Source organism: Lagenorhynchus albirostris, chromosome 16, assembly GCF_949774975.1.
Source record: "Lagenorhynchus albirostris chromosome 16, mLagAlb1.1, whole genome shotgun sequence".
In the NCBI taxonomy this organism is placed as follows: domain Eukaryota; kingdom Metazoa; phylum Chordata; class Mammalia; order Artiodactyla; family Delphinidae; genus Lagenorhynchus; species Lagenorhynchus albirostris.
Window position 1 is genome coordinate 50,495,445 of NC_083110.1, and position 20,009 is coordinate 50,515,453.

At 42.8% G+C, this 20,009-nt stretch overlaps 1 protein-coding gene across 4 annotated transcripts in view; it reads right to left on the reverse strand.

Annotated features, from left to right (window-relative positions):
* The window catches only part of IDE (insulin degrading enzyme), a 111,891-nt gene extending 100,180 nt beyond the window's left edge, over nt 1-11,711 (reverse strand). For 2 of the 4 annotated variants that reach the window (XM_060126850.1, XM_060126851.1), the window contains exon 1: nt 11,525-11,711. In XM_060126850.1, the coding sequence (XP_059982833.1) occupies nt 11,525-11,622 (98 nt within the window). In that variant the 5' untranslated portion in view covers nt 11,623-11,711. The remainder of the gene's footprint in view (nt 1-11,524) is intronic. The other 2 variants (XM_060126852.1, XM_060126848.1) reach the window with 2 other exon arrangements.
* Between the last annotated feature and the right edge of the window lie 8,298 nt (nt 11,712-20,009).

The following is a 20,009-nucleotide window of genomic DNA, read 5'->3' on the forward strand; positions in this document are numbered from 1 at the left end:
CCCATTTTTTTTCTTTTAAATTTTTTTTTTTGATGTGGACCATTTTTAAACTCTTTATTGAATTTGTTACAATATTGCTTCTCTTTTATGTTTTGGTTTTTTGGCCCCGAGGCATGTGGGATCTTAGCTCCCCAACCAGGGATTGAACCCGCACCCCTTGCATTGGATGGCGAAGTCTTAACCACTGGACTGCCAGGGAAGTCCCTCTCTGCCCATTTTTTGATTGGGTTGTTTATTTTGATGTTGAGTTGCATGAGTTCTTTGTATATTTTGGATATTAACCCCTTATTGGATATATCATTTCATTGTAGCATGATTTACAATAGCCAAGTTATAAAATAATCCAAGTGCACATCAATAGATGAATAAAGATGTGAGAGATACATGTGTGTATGTGTTTATGTGTGTGTGTGTGTGTGTGTATATATATATATATATATCTCAAACAATGGAATATTACTCAACCATAAAAAAGAATGGAATCTTGTCATTTGCAACAACATGGATGGACCTAGAGGGTATTATGTTAAGTGAAATAAGTCAGAGAGACAAATACTGTATGATTTCACTTGTATGTGGAATCTAAAAAACAGAACAAATGAACAAACAAACAAACAGATACAGAGAACAAACAGGTGGTTGCCAGAGGGAAGGGGGCTAGGGGAGGAGAGAAATAGGTGAGGGAGATTAAGAAGTACAAACTCCCAGTTACAAAATAAATGAGTGATGGGTATAAAATGTACAGTGTGGGGAATATATTCAATAATTATGTAATATCTTTGTATGATGACATATGGTAACTAAACTTATCGTGGTGATCATTTTGAAATGTACAGAAATATCAAATTGCTATATTGTGTAACAGGAACTAACATAGTGTTACAGGTCAATTATACTTCAAGAACAAACAGGGACTTCCCTGGTGGTCCAGTGGTTAAGACTCCTCACTCCCAACACAGGGGGCCCAGGTTCAATCCCTGGTTAGGGAACTAGATCCCGCATGCCACAACCAAAGATTCCACATACTGCAACTAAAGATCCCGCATGCGGCAACAAAGACCCCTCATACTGCAACTAAAGACCCAGCGCAGCCAAATAAATAAATAAAATATTAAAAAAAAAAACAACTCCTAGGAAAAGAGGTCAGATTTGTGGTTACCAGAGGTGGAGGGATAGGGGAAGGGAGAATTGGATGAAGGCAGTCAAAAGGTACAAACTTCAGTTATGAGATAAATAAGTACCGGGAATGTAATGTACAACATGATAAATATAATTAACACTGTTCTATGCTATATATGAAAGTTGTTAAGAGAGTAAATCCAAGAGTTCACATCACGAGGAAAAATATTTTTTTCTATTTCTTTAATTTTGTATCTATATAGATGATGGATGTTCAGTAAACGTACCGTAGTAATCATTTCAGGATGTATGTAAGTCAAATCATTGTGTTGTACACCTAAGACTTACACCATGCTGTATGCCAATTAGATCTCAATAAAACTGCAAGCAAAAAAAATAAAATGGAAATACGCAAAGAACAATCAAAAGAAAGGGGAGAAAAGGAAGTTATGTGTCTATTTTTTTGTCAAAGTTCTGCAAAGGGTCTCTTCAAAAATTTGTTGCTTTAACCATTTGCTAAAATGATCTGTAAAATCATTTAATTCTCAAGTATTTAGAATCCTACAACTCTAGAGCTGGATGGAAGAGTGGAAGCCATTCAGATCATCTTTCTCAATTCTGTAGATTTATTTTACAAATATGTAGATTCATACGAAAACCCAAATCTACACTTTTCTGTTTAGGAAATCATTAGAAGATCTTTAAAAAGTTATCTCCCATGTGCTCTCTTTCTCAAGAAGTTACTGGAATACATATTTCAAATATACCATATATCTTTTGAATGAAGAAGCAAACCAAGATAGAACAAAATATGAGATTCAGGAAATTCATTACAGGAGAGAAACAAAGGGAAATTCCAGGCAACCACTTTACAGCAGGCCTGGAGCAAAACTAGTTCAGACTGCAGCTCAGGGGAAAGTGTCTGGAGGGAAAGTCTCCAAGGAAAAAATATGGAATCAATAGATCATTTAATAAGTTTGGTCATGTGAGAAATTGTACTAAGTGGCTATGGAAGCAACTGGGAAGAAGCAGAAATAAGTAAACAGAAAATGACAAAAGGCAAAAACAAAAATATGAACAAGAAAAAGAATGTCATCAGATTACACTACTTAGCCTGGCAGTGAATAATATTTGCAAAGGCATAATAATATAAATACAGAAGACTGCTATATCCAAAATCTGTGATATAACTAGCTGGTAAGATGGAGCAAGAAGGAAGGATAAGGGAAGAGAATTAAATCTTTATTACCGTAAAAACAAATCAACAGATAATTCCTAAAATTAAGAAATCAAGGAATAACAGTATTAGCATATTATTTGGAAATATTAAAATAAATTTCAAAATAAATAGCTTAAAAAGTTGAATGTGGGGACTTCCCTGGCAGTCCAGTGGTTAAGACTCTGCCCTTCCACTGAAGGGGACGCAGGTTCCATCCCTGGTTGGGGAACTAAGATCCGTGCATACAGCGCAGTGCTGCCCCCTCCCCACAAAAAAAGTTGAATGTGGTTGCCTCTGGGAGCAGGGAATTGCTGTTTTTGCTGTAAACCTTTTAGTACTATTTAACTCTTAAAACTCTGCCTGTATTACTTTGGTAAATATAAAAATTAATTTTTAAAATCAGCCATGTATTAAATAGATTCATTTAAGTTTTCCCTTAAAAGGCAGAATGTTGGGCTTCCCTGGTGGCGCAGTGGTTGAGAGTCTGCCTGCCGATGCAGGGCACACGGGTTCGTGCCCCGATCCAGGAAGATCCCACATGCCGCGGAGCAGCTGGGCCCGTGAGCCATGACCGCTGAGCCTGCGCGTCCGGAGCCTATGCTCCACAACGGGAGAGGCCACACAGTGAGAGGCCCGTGTACCACAAAAAAAAAAAAAAGGCAGAATGTTTGATTTTTAGCGTATATGTAGTAGGTCATGTGTTCTTCAGAAAACAAATCACCAGTGCAAGTACTGAATTCAGAATCTCATTCCTTAAGAAAGTCAATTACACATTAGGTTTGCCCCACAAGCCATTTTTTTTGTATTTAATAGACAGAAGAAAACAAAAACAAAAACAAATGAGTTGCAGGGTCCATTATGCTAGTCACTGAATTGTTGGATATTTTTTATCCAGTTACTATTGCAAGTGAACTTGGATCCTTTGTGACAAAAAGCTCCATAATAAGCAGTATTATCTTCCTTATAAACTGATCTTGAGTGAGACTTTGTTGCTATACTACAAAGGCAACTATACAGCTATTTAAAAAATTAAAACTATTAAAGAGCACCGATTACAAACATTGATATGTATCACATGAGCTGTCAAAGGAATATTCTTTATTATATATCACTTCATAAAACAATTATACAATCTCTACTGCCAGCAACTCCATTATGCTAGCATCATGACTCCAACTGATTATGAGAAACTGCCTATTCTCAGAGCCAAAGTACAGCTAGAGAGCAAGGCAAAATCCCTTCTGAGGTTCTAACAGAGATTAGAGCTTTTAAAAATATAAGGTCTCAGATTCATGGAGTTGGGAGGAACTTGAAAGATGATCTGGTCCAGCACCCACAACCACACGGCCAAGCTCATGGCAGACCAAGACCAGAATCCAGTTGAACTGAGTCTTTGTCCAATATGTAGAGCCCTTTTCCACCCCACTGTCCTGTCCCTTATGTCCTATCCCTTTTCAAACCAATGTAGTTCCCACGAATAACTCAGACCTGTAAGAAATCTTGGAAATACACTACCACCTCTAATTTCTTTATAAGAGACACACACACAAATACTAATTACTGGCTACACTGACATTAGGAGAATGGAAATGGCAAACTGTAAGCAAAAATTGAATTATGTTTATGGTTAGGGCTTCCTACTTCCAGGAGCCTGTGTCCCCGTCAAATTCATCCAACAAATAATGGACTCCTACTATGTGCCAGACACTGTGCTAGGTGCCAGGGATACCATTACAGGGCCCCTTGCTCCTTCAGAGCTCCTGCCCCCAAATATAACTCTACATGTCCTAAAATAAAGTAGCCTGTAACACTGGGCAAAGGATCATGATGATTTTTTTAAAAAATAAATTTATTTTCTTTTATTTATTTTTGGCTACGTTGGGTCTTCGAAAGCTGCGCGAGTGCTTTCTCTAGTCATGGCAAGCGGGGGCTACTCTTCATTTCAGTGCGCGGGCTTCTTATTGCGGTGGCTTCTCTTGTTGCAGAGCACGGGCTCCAGGCATGTGGGCTTCAGTAGTTGTGGCACGTGGGCTCAATACTTGTGGCCTGCGGAACCTAGAGCGCAGGCTCAGTAGTTGTGGCACACGGGCTTAGCTGCTCTGCGGCATGTGGGATCTTCCTGGACCAGGGCTCAAACCCGTGTCCCCTGCATTGGCAGGCAGATTCTTAACCGCTGCGCCACCGGGAAGTCCCATCATGATTTTTTAATTGAACTCTTCCCTGAGCTACCAATCCACAAACTGGATCATCATTTTGGTTCTCCTTTTGGATGTTTAAGGACTGCTCAGTCTGGTCCACTGTCCTGAGAGGCCTCGAGTTATCCAACTTCCCAATACAGCCAGCTCTTGAAGTGCCAACCTGACTGCATTGCTGTGTTCTGCCGCTGCACCTGACCAACCTGTTCTCTTGGTATGCCTTTAGAACACCAGCCACCCAACAGGCAGCACCGACATCTCACCTGCCTGGACTTCTTCCCACTGCCTGCAGCTGAATCTCCCCACAACAGCCTTCTCTACCCTGCTGGTCCCTCCTAGCTAATTTCAAAGTCACGCAGGCCCAAGTCCTTAGGCCTCTTGGATTCCTCCATCTCCCCCCATACCCAGTCAAAGCTGCTGAATCTTCTTTCACACATATCTTCTGCAGACATTCTCCTTTCCTTGTTATTTGCACTACTACTTTATCCTCTGTCCATCTCTGACTGCATTTCAACTGTGCTTCCAAAAATAGCCAGATTAATTGTCCACAGTCACAGCTTACGTGTCACTACTACTCAAAAGGTATCTGAGGCTATTTCCTTTACGATAAAATCTCATTGTGCCTTGATTATACTGTGAATTGAACAATATACACATCTAAACCTTTGCTAATACCATTCCTTCTATCTAAAATATTCTTTCTCTTCCCCTTCTCTGTTGGCCCAAATTTTATATTCCCTTCAAAGGCATTTGCCTACCACATTCTCTGTGAAGCCCTCCCTGATCTCACTGCTGGAAGAGCATTCTGAGCAGAGGGACAACAGTGCGAATAATCTGAGCAAGAGCGAATCAAGCAAGACCAGTGCAACTGGATGAGGTGAGAGCATTTTGGAAACAAAATCAGAGAGGTAATGCAAGGCCAGACGCCACAGGGCCCTCTTAACCGTTATAAGGACTTTAAGTCTGAACAAAATGGGGATCAACTGCAAGGTTTTCTATATTCCCTACAAAGATGTATGACTTGGATTTCAAAAAGATCATGTTGCCAGTGGTGACAAGAGGAGGTTATATGTAGAGTGGCAGGTGCAGAAGCGAGGAAACTGGTTAAGAGGCTATTTTAGTAACCTGGGTAAAAGGGTGATTAGAACCAGGGTGGTGGCAGTGAGAAGAGTCTGAATCTGGATGTCTATGCTGACTGGATGAGGGCTATGAGAACAATAAAGGAGTTAAGGATGATTCCAAGTTGTTAGCCTAAACAAGTGGAAGAGCAGAGGTGTCACTACCTGAGATAAGGGAGAAGACGGTGGCAGGAGCAGGGTTTGAGGTAGAAGGTTTGGTGACAGGTTTTGGACATGATCAGTTTAAGATGTATATCAGGGGCTTCCCTGGTGGCGAAGTGGTTGAGAATCCGCCTGCCAATGAAGGGGACATGGGTTCAAACCCTGGTCCGGGAAGATCCCACATGCCGCAGAGCAACTAAGCCCGTGTGCCACACTACTAAAGCCCGTGTGCCACAGCTATTGAAGCCTGCACACCTAGAGCCTGTGCTCCGCGACGAAGGGGAGCCCCCACTTGCCGCTAATGAAAGCTCGTGCCCAGCAACGAAGACCCAAAAAATGCACAAAAAAAAGGATGTATATCAGACATACAAAGGAAAATGTTGAGTAGAAGTTTATTACTTAAATCTGAAATTCAGGGGAGAGGTTCTGGCTACCGATACACATTTGGGAATTGCCCGAATACAGATCAAGCCAGTTTCATAAAACTTCTGGGATGATGGATATATTCTATATCTGCACTGCCCCATTTGGCAGCCACAAGCCACATATGACTTGAAATGTGGACAGGGTAACTGAGGAACTGAATTGTTAATTTTAGTTAATTTACAGTTAAATAAGCACATGTGGTAAGTGGCTACAAATTGGATGAAACACATATATGTGATTGGATGAGAACCCTGGTGAGTGTAGGTAGAGAAGATTGGGTACTGGGATAAGCCTACCACATGGATTATTTGTGATAGGAAAAAAAAACCACTCAAATCTCCATCAACAACAGAATAAAAAAATAATTAGTGACATTTTCACATAAGATTGTCTTTCAACAGTGAACACATACATCTATGTGAATGAATCTCAAAAACACTGTTAAACGAAAAATAGTAACTCAGAGAAGAAAATTTTCCATAAAGGTCAACAACAGACAAAACTAAACAATGTACTGTTTAGGAATACATTAAGATTGATAAAGCAATAAAGGAAAATCAAGGGAATTAATATCCAAATTCAGGATAACATCATCTCTTCAGGGGAGGTGAGCACAAAGGGCTTCAAAGTTACCAGAAATTTCCTAAACTAGATGGTGGGTACACAGGTGTTCATTTTGTTATTCTTCTTTGTCCTATACACTCTGGCATGTATAATATTAAATAATTAAAAGAGTAAAAAATTATGAGGCAGTATATGGTTAAATGTAAAATGGGTATTTCAAAATATCTTAAAATCATTAAGTTCAGAAAAAGGAAAGATAACTGTGTGGCCTGTATAAGGTCTAAAAAGGACAGGTTGAGTCATATAAAGAAAAGAGGGAAAGGCATGCTAGAATGGGAATCAACAGGTCATGTACAAGAATCAGTAAATTAGTGAGTCTGACCAGAGAAGAATGAAGTTAGGTTGAAAAGTTGGGCTAAGACCAGCTTATGAGATGCTTAAATGCTGGGTCAAGAAGTTTGGACTTGATCTTGAAATAGTGCATAACCACTGATGGTGTCTAAACAAGACAACAGCAGTGATAAGCATCAACTAACAGGAAAATAGGAGGCTGGAAAAATCAGTTATGAAACTTGAAGATGTGAGATGTCAGGGAAGATTTATTATGGCCTGAACTAGGATCCTGATGGATAATCAAGTTTACTCCAAGAAACTTTAAGATGAAAGACTGAAGAGAGTTTGGTCTTGGGAACAGGCAGTGAAGGGAAAAGAGAGATTCATAGATTACTCCAATTTTCAAGCTAAACTGAGAAAATGATAACACCAACATATGCAAAACTAGGAAATTAAACAGAGAAAACCAGTGTTGAAGGAAGACCATTAATTCATTCATGGGATAAATATGTCAAGCAGTGTGATATCGTCCCCTCAGGGAACGGCCTGTGAGTCCTACTTTTTTCTTTCTTTTTTTTTTAGTTACATACTTTTAATGGGCAAAGAGAAAGTATACAGTTCTTTGGGAAGAATAAAAGCTTTTATATCTTTTAACTCTATAAGAATTTTATAAGTACCATTTTATTTTATTTATTTTTAAATTTATGTATTTATTTATTTATGGCTGCGTTGGGTCTTCATTGCTGTGCATGGGCTTTCTCTAATTGCAGTGAGTGGGGGCTACTCTTCATTGTGGTGTGCGGGCTTCTCATTGTGGTGGCTTCTCTTGTCACGGAGCACGGGCTCTAGGCGCGCGGGCTTCATTAGTTGTGGCACGCGGGCTCAGTAGTTGTGGCTCATGGGCTCTAGAGTGCAGGCTCAGCAGTTGTGGCGCATGGGCTTAGTTGCTCCGTGGCATGTGGGATCTTCCCGGACCAGGGCTCGAACCCATGTCCACTGCATTAGCAGGCGGATTCTTAACCACTGTGCCACCAGGGAGGCCCAGTACCATTTTAAAAGAAGAGTACTGTGGGGACTTCCCTGGTGGTCCAGTGGCTAAGACTCCACAGTCCCAATGCAGGGGTCCTGGGTTCCATTCCTGGTCAGGGAACTAGATCCCACACGTGTGCCACAACTAAAGGTCCTGCATGCCTCAATGAAGACCTGGCGCAGCCAAATAAATAAATAAATAAATATTTTTTTAAAAAAAGAGGAAAACATGATCTACTAATTTTTAGAAAAAGAGTACTGTGAAAATAATACTGAGTTGCTTTTCAAAATAAATTGAGAGAAGGAACAGAACACAAAAATGGAGATGTTCAGTGAAAGGTCAGAGGTGAAGGAATGGACGAGTCACTACATGACCGAACACTCCTTGAGGACAGAATTTATAACTGACTGTCTTTGCATCCCCCACAGCAATGAGCACAGTGAGTGATCACTACAGAACAGACATTCAAGTAAGGCTGAATGAACAGACAGAAGAGTGAGGGCAGACTGAAGACAAGCCAGTTAGGAAGACCCTACCCGAGCCTTCAGAACCCAACATACCTTAGAGGATCTAACCCTATGGAAAGAGAGTTCAGCCTTCTCACCCTGGCTGAAAGGTAGGCTGAGCCTCTGGTACCTGTTTAGGAGATCTAAAATACCAACAGGAAAACGGAAAGGAAACCCATTCTCAAGGAAACATACACTGAACTTCTGCTCCCCACATTACTCCCTAATGAGACCGTGCCCAACTCTAACCTTTAAGGCAGATAGGCAGAATGTAACTTATTATGTTTATGGCTAATGCTAAAGATATTCAAGGGCATCCGGTGCTTTTAACTTGTTAAAAGACATTGTTCTGGTTAAAAGTGGTTTAAAAGCCTGAATCTTAATAGGTAGCCCCACCTAGCAAACCTCTGTTTCTTAAGCCTGTAGAACAGAGAAATGCAAAGTAGAGCTACCTGCAAAGTGAGATGACTGATGCTCAGGTGTTTCAAGTGGTTGCCAGGAACTGGGCTATTACCTCCAGGTTCCCCTAGGTTCAGATGATTCTGCAGAGCTCCCGTTTATCCAATATGGCTGAACAGAGAACAATGAGGCTGCTTTTTAAATGAACTGATCTTATACAAATGCTGTAAGACCACTCCTTTCTCAAGAGGTTAGAACAGGAAACGAATGCCCAAACACTGGCAAAGGCAGTATAAAATAACAGTTAAGAGCTCAGGCTCTGGCACCAGACAGACACAGGTTAAATCCCAGCTCTTCCAGTAAATAGCTATGTAACCATCTCAGTTAACGCATTCGTCCTACTATGTAGAGTAGGACTGAGTACCTTCCTTAAGATCGGAATATATGGTAACTTCCGGTGTTAGTATGTTCCTTCCTAAAACTACACCCTGATCCCTTTGATTGGACCTGCATTTTCCTTACTAGCCTCAGCCACTAATTTTTAGTGTAGAGCTTTCTAAATGGTTGATCTCATTTATTACGCTTTGAGTCTCGAATTTCCCTCTCTGAGAACCACCATATTTTGAAGCTCTGGTTGTTCAACCCATGCCCTGGACTTCATCAATGAAAGTGAAGAACAGTGGCAGAAAACCATAGAGAAAAGTGAACTGTAAGTTGAACATATAAACCTTTTAGTTGTATAAAACTTAAAATTGATGCTTTCTTTAAAATCACAAATTCTGTACACTGGAGATAAGGTGGAGCGAAACACAGCCTATTAGCAACAATTTTAAAAAGTGTTCTGACATGAAGGAGGCCCAGGGAGGTACCCCACCTATGCTCAGCACCTCCACTTCCCTTTCTAAACTCAGGGATCTTTTTGCATGTTGTAGTGGATTCTGGGGTGTAGCAGGAAACAGAAGAGGGAAAAGAAGTTCCACAGATTCTTCATTTGCATTAGGCCTCCTTTAGTACCATTACTACTATCCTAGTTCTGGCAGTAAAGACTAAGGCCCAACCAGTTTTTCTGCCTCAGGCCTCTCCAGTCTCTTACAATCCTGCACACAGCTACCAAACTAGTTTCCTAAACAACCAGTTTCATTAGATCACTTCCCACCTCAAAAACTCCTAATGGCTCCCTACCAATTATTAACCAGAAAAAGCCCAACTAAAATCCAAAGGTCAAGCTAGTATTATCCTACTTTTATAACACAGGACTTGTTTCTTCTTAATTCCCCCAAGGAAATTCTCTAAGGCTCCGACTAATCTGCTCACCGTCCTCCCAACACAGACAGGCTAACCTGCACACCTAGGTAGGATTACACCCACCTTCTGCCTTTCCTTCAAAGGTCAGCCCAGACCCCCTCCTCTATCTTTGTCCCACACCATGCTCCTAAAACACATCCTGCGCAGCTTCTGACCCTCTCAGTTGGCTATGCTCTCGTGGCATCTCAATCCGCTCCAGCAATTATGAAGGCAGACCATATTACACAGAGGGTCATCACTGTATCCTGCACTTATTAGGTCCCAGATATTTGTTAAACCAGACGAAGAGTTCAAATAATGTACCTAAGTAGGGCAAGACAATACTGCCCATCTTTGCCAATTCCTCTTTATTCACAGTAAAGGGTATTCAGCGTTCGCTACAACGCTGAAAATTTCTAGTACACACAGAGCAGCCAAGTGGAGAGAGCACGCCACCGGATGGCAAAAACCTGCGTCCCAATCCTGGTTTCTGCCACAATCTCTCCTGGGCCTCGGTTGTCTCAGGTGTAAAACAAGGGAGCTGCGGTGAAGGATCCCAGGGTATCTTTCGGCTCCCAAATTCCCTCCCACAGTAAAGCCAATACTCGGCTACTCGCTAAGGCGGAGGCAGGCAAACTTTTACACTTCCCAAGGCTGGCATTTCCACAGAGGAGTGGAAACTCAGTCCGCAGAAGAAAAAGCGGAGCTGAGAGGAAGGTGAGAAGCGGTCTCCCTGGACTCGGATCCTTTACCCCATAGCAAGGGACAGTCCGCCTCGGCTTCCCAGTCACTCACAGGAAGACTCTCCCCAGAGTGGCGCGGCCCTGCGCGGCTCCCGGCAGCGGGCCGGGGTGACTGTCCGCGCCCGCGCCCCGCGCCCCCCGCCCCCCGCACTTGTGACACACGCCCGCTGACCCCGGGTCACAGCCTCCGTCCGCCCTCACCGCCCGAGGGACACCCTCCTCTCCGGGCAAGGGCCCTAGCTCCCGCCCCGCGAGCAGCCCTTCCGGGCCCCGTGCGGCCTCAGTGCGGCCGTCCGGGCCCCAGGCCGGCGGGACAGGCGGCGTGAGGGGCGGCGGCTTTAAGTGCTGAATCACCACTTTGCAACCCGAGCTCCAAACCACCGTGACCCAAGGGCCCCGAGGGCCCAGGCGCTCCGCTCGGCTCACCCACAGAGGCGCTCCGGAGGGGGCAGGCGGGCGCCGAGGACCGAGCGGAAGGTGCTGGACAGCGCGGAGTGCAGCAGCCACGTTAGCCGGTACCGCATACCCCAGCGCAGCCGCCGGGACCACAGCGAACACTTCCTTCTTGCGCCGGAGCCGGCCTTGCTCACTGCGCATGCTCAGTCCGCCGCGCCGCGCCGCCTCCCGGGAGCCTCCGAGCGGCCGCCTCCCCGGGTTTTGCCTGGAGCCCGACAGGGCGGGGACGGAGGGCGGCCAGGGCCGGAGCTAGCGGGCGGGACGGAGTCTGGCCAGGGAGCTGTGGGAACCCAGCCGTCAGGCTTCCCGGGGCGGGGAGGGGCCCGGCCGGCTCACGCCAGGCGCACGCGTGAGGGTGGCGATGTGTATCTGGCTCTGTGTTAGCAGGGGTCAGGGAGCTCACGAATACCGTGAGGACACAAGGGACCACGTTTGCGGAGGCGCCCTCATTGGCTGTCGGCCCCGGCAGTGCAGGTGTTGGAACAAGGTCTGCGAACTAGGCGACCTCGCACAAAACCAGTCGGCGGCGGGCGCGCGGCCCGCGGGCTCCCTCTAGAGCGCGGTGGGGACGTGGACCGCGGGGTAGGGGACCGGGAAGAAGTTAGACTCGAGGGCCCCCCCAGATGGAGGCCGGGACCCTGGGAGGAGTTTCCATCCTGGGAAACTAGCAGCCCTTCAAAGAGCAAGGTGGAGATCGGACAGGCCACAACAAAACAAGGCTTTCGGGGGTTTACAAATCTAGAATAGAAACTAGTGCTCTGTACTACTACTATATATTTTTTAAAAACATTTATATGTAGTACTACTACTACTATTGTTAGTGTACTTCAGTCACTATTCGTAAGACAAGACTTTTTTCCTCCCGATGGCTTTCTGCTGTGCACCCGAAAATAATTTAATAGTTGTTATGAATCAGACTTTCCGTTACGTTATTTTACAGGGGTCTTTAAAGAAAAGCGAAATTAGGGTCAGCAACTCTCTAGCTTAAGTGCTTTTAGGTTCTTGATGTGGCAGACCGGAGACTACAGCTGAAGACAGTGCTCTGAATCCTATTATAGCTTCAAATGGGAATTCAGGAGAAGGATTCCTTAATCAAGTGGTTGCTTCATCAAAGAGGTACTCGGGCATCTTTTTTACCAGTTTCTGCTAAAGGCAAACGTTGGATGGACGAAAACTGAGATAGCAGAGAGAAGGAAGCACTCCTAGTACAGTGTAAGGTAAAATTTCACAATGTTACTTTCTAGTTCCAGCCCATCTGCATTAGTTTCCTGTGGTTGCCATAACAAATTACCACAAATTTAGTGGCTTAAAACAACAGAAATTTATTCTCTCACATCCTGGCTGCCAGAAGTCCAAATCAAGATGTTGGCAGGGCTGCACTCCCTGCAGAAGGTCTTAGGGGAGAATCCATTCTTTGCCTCTTTCAGCTTCCGTGGCTTGAGGCCATATCACTCCAATGTCTGCCTCCGTCTTTACATTGCCTTCTCTTCTGTGTCTTTCTTCTTTTGTCACTTATTAGGACATTTGTCATTGGATTTAGGGCACAATCAGGTAATCCAGGATGATCTCATCTCATCCTTAACTTAATTACATCTGCAAAGACACTTTTTCCAAATAATGTAACACTTACAGGCTACTGGGTTTAGGACGTAGACATATCTTTTGGGGGGCCTTTACTCACCCCACCTTTCTAGCCTCTACACCTGCCATCCAGCAACTCCAATTCACACAGCTGTCACAGCTAATTGATGCTTACAACAATACTAACTTGTCAGTGCTCTTTCAAGCCCTATTGAAAAGGCATTGCCTTTACAAAACTTTCCTTCAATTCCATTCCTCACATACCCCATTGGAAGTAACACTCTGATCTGAGCCGCCACTCTCTAAAGGCATTTATTTGACTCTTAACCTTCCATATGGGTAAGAAGCAGTAGATTAGGAATGATGTCTTTATCATTTTTGTATATCATCTGGCAGCAAGCACAATGCTTAGGCAATGCTTGTCAAGTTTATGTTTGCTGAATCTTATTAAGCCTCTAGATGTAACTACCATTTATAGGAAATACAGGGGACAAATGTGTTAACTTACACCATAAGGATACAATCAGCAAAGTTTAGAATGTTTGGAACATTACACAACAAATGACTCTATTACTTTGACAAATAAATTGCAAAATAAAAAAGAGGAAGGAGAAGCCTATGGATTAAAAGGGACTTAGAATTGTCAAGCTATGACAAGCTGTTATAAAATTTGAATGAAAATGCAAAGGGCCAGGAAGACCCAAGCCAATCTTGAAGCAGAATCAGAAACACTTACGCTACCAAATTTTTTTCTTTTTTCTTCTTTCTTTTTTGCCACACCACGAGGCTTGTAGGATCTTAGTTCCCTGACCAGGGATTGAACCCGTGCCCTCGTCAGTGAGAGCACAGAGTCCTAACCACTGGACTGCCAGTAAATTCCCACCACCAAATATTAAAAGTTACTATTAAGCTATAGTAATTGAGATAATATGTTAATGGCATGAGGGCAGACAAATAGGCCATGGAAAACTATTTAGTAGTATCTACTAAAGCTGCACACATGCATATGTTATGACCCAGCAATTCCACCTTTATACTCAGAAATGTGAACACACATCCGCAAAAATACATGCACTAGAATGTTCATAGCAGCATAATTATTAATAGTCCCAAACTGGAAACAGTTCAAATGCCATCAAGAGTAAAATGCACAGGAAAAGTAAACTGGGGAATAGTCACACAATGGAATACTATACAGTGATGAAAATGGACATACAAAAATTACACTGGACAATATGAATGAATCTCACAAACGTGATGAAAGAAGCCAGACCCAAAAGAGTATATACTATATGTGTCCATGCTCTTTCAAGCCCTATTGAAACCAGACCAAACTAATCTATAGTATTAGAAGTCAGGTTAGCGAGTACTCTGGGGTCTGCAGTGACTGAAAGAGAATGCAGGGAGCTTGTTTTACATGGGTGTGTTCAGTTTTTGAAAATTGAGCTTATGATTTATATACCTTTCTTTTTGCAATACTTCAATAAAATCTTCAAAAACAGATTGTCTTCAAAAATGCAAAGCAAGAGGGCTTCCCTGGTGGCGCAGTTGTTGAGAGTCCGCCTGCCGATGCAGGGGACATGGGCTTGTGCCCCGGTCCGGGGAGATCCCACATGCCGCGGAGCGGCTGGGCCCGTGAACCATGGCCGCTGAGCCTGCGCATCCGGAGCCTGTGCTCCGCAACGGATGAGGCCACAACAGTGAGAGGCCCGCGTACCGCAAAAAAAAAAAAAAAAAAAAGCAAAGCAAGAAAAGAGACATTAACCAAATGAAATGCTTGGTTCTTGTTTAAATCCTGATTTGAACAAACCATTGTGGAAAAGAAATGTTTATGAGACAATTAGGAAAGTAAGAACACTGACTAGAATTTTGATGATATTAAATAATCAATTTGGGGGTTATGTTAGTGGCTGTTCACAGCAACTTTTTTTTTTTTTTATTTGCGGTACGCGGGCCTCTCACTGTTGTGGCCTCTCCCGTTGCGGAGCACAGGCTCTGGATGTGCAGGCTCAGCGGCCATGGCTCACGGGCCCAGCCGCTCCGCGGCATGTGGGATCTTCCCGGACCGGGGCACGAACCCGTGTCCCCTGCATCGGCAGGCGGACTCTCAACAACTGCGCCACCAGGGAAGCCCCATGAACACTTTTTTAGTGCTTGGAAGAATGTTTAAGTTATGTTAAATAAAAATTCAGGTTGTGAAACTACATATTTAACTATGATTTCAATTACTAAAAACATAGACATTGGAAAGAAATACATCAAAATATTAATAGTAATCACTAGGTAGTGTCAATCTATTTTTTATATATATATATATATAGAGGAGTTTAAGAAAGAAAGAACAGAAAAAAAAAAAAAGGAAACCAGTAGAAATATTCAATGGATACTTCAAAATTATTTTCCAGAACTGAAGGAAATGAGTTGCCTGAGTGAAAGGATTCACCAAATGTCAGCTCAGTGGGTGAAAACAGATGCGCACCAAGTCAGATTATTGCAGAGTTTCAGCACGTTGAAGGGAGAGAGAAGATTATTTAAGGTTCCAGAGAGAGAGAGAGAGAAAAAAAAAAAAAGAGGCCACAAACAAATGACTGGGAGTCAGAATGGCTATGGACTTCTCAGCAGGAGCAGAACCTAGAAAACACTGTCTTCAAAGTTCTGGGGCAGCAATGCCCTTGTCCCAATGGTGGCACAAAAGCAGGAGAGTTCCCACTCTTCAGGGGCTATATGTGGTTGCACAATAGGTATATCAGAAGTAACTCATATAAATCAAAGTCTGGAGGGCTCTTCCCACGTGTTTTTCTCTGTGTGAAACCCCTGGACCTTTGCACATCCCAGAGTGTGAGTTGTGGGGGGGATCTGCAATAGTAATCAAGGTTGAAGTTTCCAGGTGGAAGAGGAACTTAGGGTCACCTTTAATATCATTTAAATAAAATAATGTGATATTTCTTACACCACCCAAGATCGTGGTTGCAAAATCATATCTGCTATAATAGTTTTTAGGGTAAAATTTAAGAACATAAAAATTATAGTAATAATCATAGGTATAAACTAATTACTATGGAAAATCAAATGTTGGTGAGTTGGTGGTTTATAGAAAACACTAAGTTCTCCAGATTACTAATAACTTCCAACAGGTTTCACATAGAAGGTCCAAGATAGTAGCAAACGCCTGCCATCCTTAAATTATTCTTCGAAAAGACCTAGCTTCCTGCTTGGAAGGAAATACAGTGAGAACAAAACACAGATTTACATTTCAATAATTCTGCACTAGGTTAGTAGGATGCCTATTTAAAATGCTTTTCTTTATTGTGAAGGTAAAAATAAAGCTCTGAAATGAACAGAAGCACTTTTTTTTTCAAGGTTTTAAAGACTATTTTTTTTAAGACCAGTTTTATGTACACAGGAAAAGCGAGAGAAAGTTTCCGAGATAGCCCATACACTCCCCGGCCCTGCACTTGCATGGCCTGCCCTACTATCAACATCCTCCACAAAAGAGGTACATTTCCTACAATTGATGAACCCACACTGAAACATCACTACTACCCAAAGTGCATAGTTTACATTAGAGTTCACTCTTGATGTTGTATATTCTACGGGTTTGGACAAATATATAATGACATGTATCCATCATTATAGTATAATACATAGTATTTTCACTGCCCTAAAAATCCTCTGTGCTCTGCCTATTCATCCCTACTTCCCCTCTAACTCCTGGCAAGCACTGCTCTTTTTACTGTCTCCATAGTTTTGCCTTTTCCAGAATGTCATATAGTTGGAATTATTCAGTATGAAGCTTTTTCAGATTGGCTTCTTTCTTTTAGGAATACACATTTAAGTTTCCTCCATGTGTTTTCATGGCTTGATAGCTCATTGCTTTTCATGGCTGAACAATATTCAATTCTTTGGATATATCACTTACTAAAAGGATATGTTGGCAGCTTTTAAGTTTTGGCAATTATGAATAAAGCTGCTATAAATATCCACAGGCAGGTTTTTGTGTGGACATAAGTTTTCAGTCTCTTTGGGTATATACAGTGGTCCATCAGTACCCACAGGCATTGGTTCCAGGACTCTCGTGGATACCAAAATCTGCGGATGCTCAAGTCCCTTATATAACTTGGTATAGTGTAGGTGGTCCTCCATATTAGCAGGTTCCACATCCTTGGATTCAACCAACCACAGATCAAACATCGATCTACAGGGCTTCCCTGGTGGCACAGTGGATAAGAATCCGCCTGCCAATGACGGGGACACGGGTTCAAGCCCTGGTCTGGGAAGATCCCACGTGCTGCCGAGCAACTAAGCCGTGCGCCACAACTACTGCGACTGCACTCTAGAGCCCGTGAGCCACAACTACTGAAGCCCGGGTGCCTAGAGACCGTGCTCCACAACAAGAGAGGCCACCGCAATGAGAGGCCCGCGCACCACAACGAAGAGTAGCCCCCGCTCGCCGCAACTAGAGAAAAACCTGTGTGCAGAAACAAAGACCCAACGCAGCCAAACATTTTTTTTAATTAAAAAAAGATTAAAAATAAAAATCGATCTACAGGGAATTCCCTGGCAGTCCAGTGGTTAAGACTCCCACTTTCACTGCCACGGGCACAGGTTCGATCCCTGGTTGGGGACTAGGATTCCACAAGCTGCATGGTGTGGCCAAAAAAACAAAAAATGAAACAAAAACAAACAAAAATCGATCTACATCTGTGATCCACTATGAGTTAATTTTTGTGAAGAGTGTAAGGTCTGTGTCTAGAGTCATATTTTTTGTCAGAAACACTTTCTGTGTTTAAAAATTAATCACTGTAGAGAGAATATGCAGAAGTACTTCTGTTTCAAATACCAAAAATCACACTGAAGAATTTTTTTACTGATATAATTCACTTACCATAACATTTGCCATTTAAAAGTGTACAATTTAGTGGTTTCTAGTATATTAACAAGGTTGTGCAACCATCACCACTAATTTCAGAATATTTTAGTCACCCTTAAAAGAAACACAATCAGCAGTCACCACCACCCCAATGCCACCCTCCCCCAGACCCTGGTAACCACTAATCTACTTTCTGTCTTTACGAATTTTCTTATTTTGAACACTTTTTTTTATTAAAATTATTTATTTATTTGGCCATGTCAGGTCTTAGCTGCCGCATGCGGGGTCTAATTCCCTGACCGGGGATTGAACCCAAGCCCCCTGCACTGGGAACGTGGAGTCTTAGCCACTAGACCACCAGGGAAGTCCTCTGAACATTTTATACAAATGGAATTATACAATATGTCGTCTTTTGTGTCTGGCTTCTTTCACTTAGCATAATCTTTTCAAGGTTTATCCATGTTGTAGCATGTATCAATACTTTATTCCTTTTTACTGTAGAATAGTAAGTAGTCCATTGCTTAGATATACCACATTTTTAAAACATCCATTCATCAGTTGATGGTCATGTGGGTTGTTTCCACTTTTTTTCCTATTATGAATAATGCTGCAATTGAATATTTGTGTACAGTTTTTATGTGGACATTTGTTTTCATTTCTGAGTGTATACCTAGAAGTGGATTTCCTGGGTCATGTGGTAACTCTCTGTTTAAACTTTTGAGGAACTGCAATACTGTTTTGCAAAGTGGCTGCACCATTTTGCATTCCCACCAGCAATGTGTGTGGATTCCAATTTCTCCACATCCTTACACTTGTTATTATCCATTTCTAAAAAAATATAGCCATCCTAGTGTATGTGAGGTGGTATCTCCACACTGAGATTTTAAAAGTATTTGTGGAATAACTACTGATTGTAGACTAAATACTGATTGTAGAACAAATATTGATTATTTTAATCAGTGAGTCTTTTTTTTTTTTTTTTGCGGTACGCGGGCCTCTCACTGTTGTGGCCTCTCCCGTGGCGGAGCACAGGCTCCGGACGCGCAGCTCAGCGGCCATGGCTCACGGGCCCAGCCGCTCCGCGGCATGTGGGATCTCCCCGGACCGGGGCATGAACCCGTGTCTCCTGCATCAGCAGGCAGACTCTCAACCACTGCGCCACCAGGAAAGCCCAATCAGTGAGTTTTTCAAAGCCCAAAGTTCAGTTATTTCTGAAGTGATTAATGAGAGTGTAATTAATGAATAATCACTATCTCCTACTCTAGCCATGTTTTATGACTTCACACAAGTATCTACATCAAGTTACACAACCCAGACAATTATACAAATATTGGATGATTGTGTTTGTGATGGATATAAACGGGCTATACAATAAAACCACTGACCGCTAGAGGGTCCCGTATAACAGCTCACAGAAAGAGAAATCTACTTTTGATAGAGAACACAGTAAACCTACGTTAAAAAAATTTTTTTTTTTGGCTGCACGGCATGGCATGCGGGATCTTAGTTCCCTGACCAGGGATCAAACCGGTGGAAGTGGAAGTGCAGAGTCTTAACCACTGGACTGCCAGGGTAGTCCCTAGCTACATTTAATCCTTTTTTTAAAAAATACATTTATTTACTTATTTATTTATGGCTGTGTTGGGTCTTCGTTGCTGCTCGTGGGCTTCTCTAGTTGCGGAGAGCGGGAGCTACTCTTCGTTGCAGTGCGTGGGCTTCTCATTGTGGTGGCTTTTCTTGTTGCGGAGCGCCGGTTCTAGGTGCGCAGGCTCAGTAGTTGTGGCTCGCAGGCTCAGCAGTTGGGGCACACGGGCTTAGTTGCTCCGCGGCATGTGGGATCTTCCCAGACCAGGGCTCAAACCCGTGTCCCCTGCATTGGCAGGCGGATTCTTATCCACTGTGCCACCAGGGAAGTCCACTACATTTAATCTTATTTGGGATATTTGTATTGGCTTGTTTAATCAGCTAACCAAAGCTCTTAAAAAAAAATTAGAGTATAAATTC